This window comes from Botryllus schlosseri, chromosome 3, assembly GCF_051294905.1.
Source record: "Botryllus schlosseri isolate E-star chromosome 3, Bs_hap1, whole genome shotgun sequence".
In the NCBI taxonomy this organism is placed as follows: domain Eukaryota; kingdom Metazoa; phylum Chordata; class Ascidiacea; order Stolidobranchia; family Styelidae; genus Botryllus; species Botryllus schlosseri.
In genome coordinates, this window is record NC_137238.1 from 23,177,848 (window position 1) to 23,186,513 (window position 8,666).

The window sequence follows — 8,666 nt, forward strand, 5'->3', positions numbered from 1 at the left end:
CGCAAACTGATACTCGATTATAACTCAATTCCACCACCCCATCCAATCTGACATAGTTATAACAATTCCACAAGGATGTAGGACCGCGCCAGACCGAAGTCTGTGTTATGAATATTACTCACACTTTCACGAGGTAAATCATCCTCAAACATAGAAAACAAGCGCTGACACGTCTGTCTCGAAATGTCAAGGAACCACTACACATCAGTGTACTTATCTATTTTAATTATACTCACCCTGCGATAACACAAGAAGGTCTGTATCACAATTAGAATATACATTCTATATCATATCTCAATGGAACTCTGTGATATAATGTCATAAAAGTGACGCACGTACCGCCTTGTATAGTTGCTGCTAATTAACTATCACCAATCTCACACGCCAACTAAACCACAACGATTATTTCCCATACAGATAAATACCGGATCATCAATGCAATAAAAGCTACGTCCTTTCAACTTACCGCGATATGATTTCTCGTCCGACGCGCTACAGGTGCGCTGGTGTAGAGCCGGCACGTAGAGCGTTGTGTAAATATGATCTTTGGGTTGGCGTTTTGAACGCGAGGACACGACAGGGGCGGTTCTGGTACTCATAGGAGAGTCGGCGGCGGTGGTTGCCCCTTCCCAGTCCGTATGCGCGACACTTTGAATGGAAATCATACATGTTAATTGCAATATGATGCAAACAGTAAAAACGAAAAGGCATATTTGTTACCATAGTAAGGATGAAAATTCGCTACGTGTAAACCGTTCGTACTACAGGCCCCAATTTTAAAATGCCAATTTAAACGTGAGCTGTAGTGGGGAACTTTTGTATATATATTAAATACATAGTACCAGGCTGTAATGGTCATGTTATTCAGGCCAAAGTGACACTGACTTAGAAATCACGAAACTGAACAAGAACTCAGGACACCGACAAGGTGAAGCGTTTGGTCATAGATCGGTAGGTCGTGGTTTCAATCCCTGCCCGGGTCCGACCAAACACCGGATTATCAACATTGGTATCCATGACTTCCCCGCTTGGCCCTCGTCATTTCGGGGATAGCATGTGGGTGCTGAAAGACTTAAAACGCCATACAAGGCTATATATCTGCATTCGGGATTGTGCGAACCCGTGAAAGGTTCAGGTTCGTGTGGACCCTTTTGAAAGGTTCTGTGTGAACGGTAGCGTGAACCTACGACGCCACGAGACGTCATATTTGCTAACTCTGACCCTGCAGTTCAGTGAAGGGATATACAAGATAACTAGGGACGACTCAGGTAACATAATGCAACAATGCTGAATTGCTGAAGTACATACTGACTTTTTAAACGTCACCACATGTATCTACTGGAGCAATCGAATGCTATAATAACTTCATAAAATCAATATCTTCCGTGACTTTGCCAACAATTTCAACGGCAAGGGAATATAAGCCTATGCCTTAGCGGCAGAGGCCAGACCGCACAATGTAGTCAAGGTATGACTTGTTACGTTGATACTGAACAGAGTGTAAAACGGGTTTATATACTTGCTACCGATATTACCCCATAAACCAGTTTTACAGCAGCAAACACCCCAATCGCATGAATTTTGTTTGTGATACAGTAGACATATTTAATCATGATGGACCCCGTACGCCTTCTAGATTTTTTACATTACGCAACGATATATTCAATTTCATTGACTGGTTGAATAAGCATCAGTCGCTGACTACGTTCATATAGTGATCGTTCGTGATGTTCAGTGCTTGCGGGTCGGCTAGCTCACAGCAAAGAGTTACTAAATAGTGACGAACGGAAAGCTGATTATTTCAAGCAGACTTTTATATCAGAGCAAGTTTTTACAGTAAAGGTTTTGAGATTGTCAATGTGCAATTGTACATGCTCGTTTAGTGTCGATTTTTAATGCTGCCAGCGCCATGAATAGAGTGTTCTGAAGTTGAAACGCAAAGAATTTCAACCAAAAATGTTATAATAACTCGGAAAATGTAATTTATGAAAGTGGTTCTCAGTGCAGAACCTATCAAGGTTAGTTTGTCTACGTGAAACTCTGAATTTGTGAGGTTCACACAGAAAACGCAAACGTGAACCTCACGTTCACATCATCCCTAATCTGCACCTTCCTTGTCCAGTGGCTCATTCAATCATGGTATGCTATGCACAGATCGCGCGTATGTATGGCATGAGACGCTTTATATGCCGCAAAAAATACCTAGGACCAAAATATTTAACGACCTTTCAAGTCACGTACCTAGCAACCACTGTGACCACAACAGCATAAAACTCAAAACTGCCTATAGTAATTGTGCACCCAAAGAGCCGAAAAGGGTGGTACACGAAAACATACCCTAATTCAGAATTATATCGCAGTCATAATTGGTACGTTCTTACGTGCATGCATAATTTGGATTAAAATATTTATACCGCGCTATAAGTCTGAGGTAGGTTCCGGTTTCGTGTGCCTTGGGTGCACTGCATATTCACACCCGTATATCAGTGGTGGTACAGGATACACGGATGGAAATACACTGTTTTCGCAAGGAGTGTGTCCGAAAATTCATATTACAAATTCCTGGATATAGACAATACATCGATGTTGTCACCATACGTCAGGTTGAAAAGGTGATGCTATCTCGGCGTTCTGAATAATTGACTGAATGATCCCAACTACGCAATGCATACTAGGCAAGCGACGTCGCGAATCACTGTGCAAATTGAGTAAATTGGACTGCCGTCGACTGGTTATTAATAACAATGCGTACAGCCGGTTACCGCCAACAAAACTAATTACTCTATTTACCTTCTCGAGGACACATTCCTACTGTAAAAACATTTAACTGCCATCAAATGCTAAGCCGCACGAGTGTTTACATATTTTGTCGGTGAGCGCATTGATAGGCTTATTACACGTTTCAAAGGCGAAAATCCGACATGCTAACGTTGCGACGCCAAGACAGCCTCCGAGACAACAAAAGACGAGATAGAGTTGAAAATCATGGATCCGCGTATGCGGCGTCTTGGGCCGTGCTATATGTCAGCAATGCATATCTCGTGTAAAATGATCAATCGGGGCGTACGATACGTTATGTTATGGACGAAACACCATGAAATTTTCATCTTAAATATGATTCGCTGCCCGTAACATGCATGCTATATTGCTGGGATTATGTGGCTTTGTCGAGGAATATATTCACTATATGTAGTATCATACCATTTTATGTTGCAAAACCACATCCGTTTTATAGCGTTTGTATAGCGATGTGCTACTCGGTGGCCAGGTCACGAATTAATGCTAGATATTCGATCACCATCGAAAATTATCGGCTACTATGGAATGAATATTCGGCACAGTCATGAAATATTTAGGTCTGTCCCAATAAGATCATGAATATAAGTGTAGCAACTTAATTATGTTAATGATAAGTCCGCAATATTGTTTTGAGTATTCTAATTCATATTCCTTCTATACTCCCATATCCACGAGTATAAATCCTGGCAGCAGTCTATTAACAACTGTCAATAAAGCAGCTTAGCGCATTCATTTCATTACCATTTCTTCCATACTAATATAACATCCTACTCAATCCATTACTGGAGATCATCTGTGTAGTAAGTATCTAAAAAAGGGATTTATTCATAAAGTTCCCCGGCGTTGTAGCAATTGAACCCGCTACTACGTTAAAACGAATGGTTCACATCGTCACATCACCCAAAAAGGCAGGATGCTGATGTTATATTAAATATGAACGCTGTTTATCTTGACTAATTTATTCAGACATCGTTGGGAATTACACGTCCTCTGCTTCACCATCCATATGCCACGACCGTACGAATGAATCCGCTAATAGACGATGTCAATGGATTTATTGTCCGCATGCGTCTATTTATAAAATGCCCGTATAATAATTTATGTTAGCTTACACGTGACGAGATCCTTCACCGTCATATAGTCATAACATGCGCCGGATCACTTGTCACAGTGGTCGGCCTATTTCTATCTCAATACGCTGCTTCGGGGTGGAATAATTGCGACAAGATATTCAAACTAATCGTAGAGACGGATGCGCTGCTTAAATTTCGACATGATACGAGATTAATTACGAATCTTGAATCCCAAATACGAAACAGGATTTGGATTTGGCAATATCAAGTGCGCTGCTTATCTCTCACAGAAACCCTATGCAGCACCCAGGATCAGTTTAATTAACTAATTCATGCTCTGAAAATTATGATCATATTCAGCTCTCAGATACCTTAGGTTTAGACCAGGGCCGGGCAACTTTTATTGTCGGCGGGCCGGATAGGGGGAAATGAAGTACTTGGCGGGCCGGATTCGTGAATCGGTGCATTAAACGCGTCTTTATCCATCTATACAAGGATTAATCACATTTCATGCAAATTTTAAGTTTGAAGCGTAGAAACCAAAACAGTATTCAATGAATCTATTAATGTGATGTTTATCAATAGCTGATGAAGTCAATATGACATCTGTTGTCGATCAGAGTTGTGAGCAGGTTCTTTGAATTCTGGCTGTCGCACACAACTAAAGAGTAACTAAAAATCACTATTATTTGTGCCCAAAGAAAATATAATTTGACGTAGTGAGCAAGTAGTGGCGAATTGCGACAGGCTGTGAACGCGGGCCGTGCGTTGCGCGCCCCTGGTATATTGTATTGTATACGAACGAGGGTTGGGATTTTTTCCGAATTTACCATCATATCAATTCATTAGGGTTGAATACATGCGTTAACGCCGGTAATGAAAGGCTTTTCGTGTTGACGAACTTACGCGTAAGCTCCATTCCCGCACTCTACTGTCACACACGCATACGCTAAAGCAGTGGTTCCCAACCTTTTTCATCTCGTGACTCCCTTGGCCGAAATTTGAGCCAAAATTCCCCCCCCCCCCTTAGGAGAAAGCTGCCCGATGATTAAAAAAGGTCATTTTTACCGCGCAATCAGCTGTTGACCGAAGAATAAAACCGGAGGTACGGAGTGTCTGTTTCTAGCAGGGCTGTAACAATACTTCGTAGACCTCCAAAAACAATGGTCTTGGTCCCAATCAAACAAATTCTGGAAGGCTTGACTCAACAGACCCCCATACTTCCATTTCCGTTTTCGGCTTATCATGCACCAATCGCTAATATAACTGCTGTGAAAAATCAGTATGCATAAATTTGCTGGTCTCGCGATTTTTTTCTCAAGTGTGCGTATGCATTTGGCCAATAATATTGGTATTTTCATATATAGCAGGATTGACCACACTCGACTCGGACTTGACTTGAGTCATTTTCTCAAAATAGGGAACCGACTCGACTCGACTAGAGACAATCTGTGTATTGACTCGACTTGGAGTCATTGTACATGACTCGAACCAAGCCATATGACTGGTGACTATAAGACGGCCAAGACCGACATTTCATTGTAATTTCGAAGAACAGTAAAGTGGCCTTCCTATTGGAATTTTGTATATTGGTCCTGGTACTTGAGGATGCGACGATAAACTGCTCAAAGTGAGGAAAATTAGTATATTATAAATCAAAATCATTCAATATCACCAAACTGAGTTATAAAAAGTGAGTTTAACAAGACTTTAACTGGAAACTGAGCAGTCAACACAAGGAATTGTACTCGGACTCGAGTCATAATACCATAACTCGGACTCGACCCTATGCTCGGTGACTTGGACCGTCGGACTTGACTCAATGGTGAATTGAAAATGACTCGAGTCAAAACTATGAAAGTGAAATTGACTTGTGACTCGGAGCCTCGTGACTTGGTTACAGCCCTGATATATACCCTGATATATCACATACACGTGATCAGATTTCCTGCTTGAGCTCATTGAAATTTAGGACACTCATTAGGTTTCGGCAACATTGCATCAAGATTAACTTGCATTTTTTCGATCGAGTAGCTGTTCACTAAAAATAAAGCAAGGCTAGCGATCTCTTCGACTTGAATCGATGACGTTGGAATATTTTGTCACTTTATGAAAATGTTGACATGAAAATATAAGATAAATACTTTCGTTAGAGGCCTTGTTGTGATAGATTCGGCACATTTGCTCGCTTAGAATATAGACGAACTTAGGGAGAAAGAGATTTCAAATAGCATTTGAACATACTTTCAGCAAAAAAACAGCTATAAGGATCATACGCTCTGATATAACTGGTTGCCAACATGACAGTTCGGACATGAACATTTTGGGAAATCCGTTACAATTCTAAAGTGGAATTCCTCCCTAAAAATTGCAAAATTCCCCCCAAGGGGGGAATTCCTCCCCCGTTGGGAACCACTGCGCTAAAGAATAACTTACAGTCACTATCATTTGACGTAATAAGCAAATTGTGGGGATTGCGCCAGACTGCCGAGAGCCACGTTATCATGCGCGATCGGAAACTCTCTGCGAGCCGGATTCATCCCGCGGGCCGTATATTGCCCTCCCATTGTTCAACTGATTCAGGGTTATAGTGTAACGATGATTTAAAAATAATAAATCCTCTCATCTATGTTGAATAACTATCTTCAAATCGTTAATCTCGCTCACCGGAATAGATTCCTAGAATGCTGCTCTTTCGTGTACCTCCGCTTAGTGTGCATTCGATGATTGAAAGGCGAGCCGGGCGATGACGCATCCGATGTCGACGTGTACTTAGCATTGTAGAGCTGCCTGCAGAAATCCAGGGACTTCTCGCGGTCGCGAAAAGCGAACGGCAACTTCGCCACTGCCGGGTCGATGTGATTTCTCTTTCGATTGGAGTGCGTACGGCTATCTTTAGCTTGATTATTGAACGGAACGAAGACGGCCTGGCTGGCATCTTCTTGTACTTTGTCCGACTCTGTCGTTTTACCAAACCACACGCCTCGCACCAGCTTTTCCTTTTGGCTGCTGTTAGCCTTGCCTCGACGCAGGCTGCTGAAGTCATCTTTAGCGGCTACGTCTGCCTGTTTCGCCGGCTTGAAACGTATCCCATTGCGGTCGCGAAAGGGTATTCTCATTTTCAGTTCGCGGACTCTCTTCATAACTTTATTCGCAACACTAGCAATATCGCGGTTATAGCGTATACTTCCTGCAGAGAAAAAGGGCACGACGGCACCGTTACATTGAACGCTCTCTACGAAATAACAGTTGTGAAAATTATCAGCTGGTGGCGCAATCGTGTGTGTGATGCGCAAGTTACCAAGATTTCTTACCATTCCAATACTAACTACTATTGCATTCCATATTACACTAGCTGTATAGTTAAGTGCGTAACGTTGGGGTAGCCTATATTATACAATACACAACATATTTATAATTTCGATTGATATGCCGGGGTCACGGTACGGACATACTGTAATTAAAAACGTGGATTTTCCAAATTTTCACCATATCGCGAGGTCTAAATCAAGCCTGCCGCAATTTTCGATACGACTTCAAACCTTGCCATCCTACTCAGGAAGGCTAAATCCGCTGACTGCTCCATTTATCAAAAGGTTAAGGGGCATGTGGTTTACCTGCACCAAGCCAGAAACGCACAAACAAGGTAGTGCGCGTAAAAAGGACCTATCTCATGTTCATGACCCTGGCCCCATTTGTATGGGTGCAGTTAAGTCATTCCCCTTGGTTGGTATGAGCGTAAAGGACAATCAAGCGCCTCTAAAATGATTTGGACCATGCATCGTGATGCAAATCTAATACATGTCACATATATTACCCATATAAATATACATCAGCGATAGGCCTATTTGAAGCGTAGAGCACATTTCTAGACTGAAGTTGCAGACCTACTTGCGCAATGGACAATCTAAACCAGCTGTACTGAACTGATGGTAAGAACACCGGATTATATAAGTCGAGAGCGATAAGGATTCGCATTCATTGTTCAATGCAAAGTTCACCTTAACTTGAACTCGTCTTCCTTTCTTGACAAGGTTACCCATCTTTTACCATCTTACGAATGCAAGCAATATCAATTCAGGTCTGCTTGGCTATGCGGGAGAATCAAATTGGAATGTTATCAAAATGATCCGTATTTTGAGTCATATAAAGAGAATCCAACACCGAACGAGTAGGGAACCGCAGCCGGCCTGCAAGGCTGAGTTGTACGGTTTTGTAAGCTGGTATGCATTCGTCATGTTTTGTGCTAACCAAAGAAAAAGCAATCTAGAGTAACTCCTTAAGATCTACAGTTCATATATTCTTCGTCACTTATCGCGGTAAGCGCAACAACTCCCATGAAAACATATATCTTTACCATGTTTACATGGCAGATGACTGACAACTGGACGCGTCCTATTGTACCTAAAAGTCATTATTACGTCAAATCCTTTTCACGGTTAGGAGAAGGTCGCAATGTTTGAAAACCGTAATGAACCTTTTCTCAAATGAATGACTACAACGGGCTATGATACCTCCAACATCGCAGATCAACTTGCTACCAATGCCCCGGCTGAGTGAATTGCGTATGCTACTGTTATTCCATAATTACAATGGTTGAAATTACTTATTTCTTCAGATGCATCACTCCGAATGCCAGCAACATATGATACGTTAGCTCTAATATCCACGCCTATATATACGCCAAAACATTTGTCCTGCTGTGACCCAAGTGTAACTATAGGAGGCTGGCGGAGCCCCAGACCCGGTCGTGCGAGCTAGTTTCGAGCTTCCGACGTGTTCCAAACCGGAACT

General features: G+C 42.0%; 1 protein-coding gene across 1 annotated transcript in view; it reads right to left on the reverse strand.

The window, feature by feature from the left end:
- The window catches only part of LOC145436116 (uncharacterized), a 33,995-nt gene extending 26,921 nt beyond the window's left edge, over positions 1 to 7,074 (reverse strand). The window contains exons 1-2 of the mRNA XM_080313395.1: positions 6,540 to 7,074; positions 467 to 648 (exon numbers count right to left, since the gene is read on the reverse strand). Of these exons, the coding sequence (XP_080169521.1) occupies positions 467 to 648; positions 6,540 to 7,015 (658 nt within the window). The 5' untranslated portion in view covers positions 7,016 to 7,074. The remainder of the gene's footprint in view (positions 1 to 466; positions 649 to 6,539) is intronic.
- Positions 7,075 to 8,666: the final 1,592 nt, after the last annotated feature.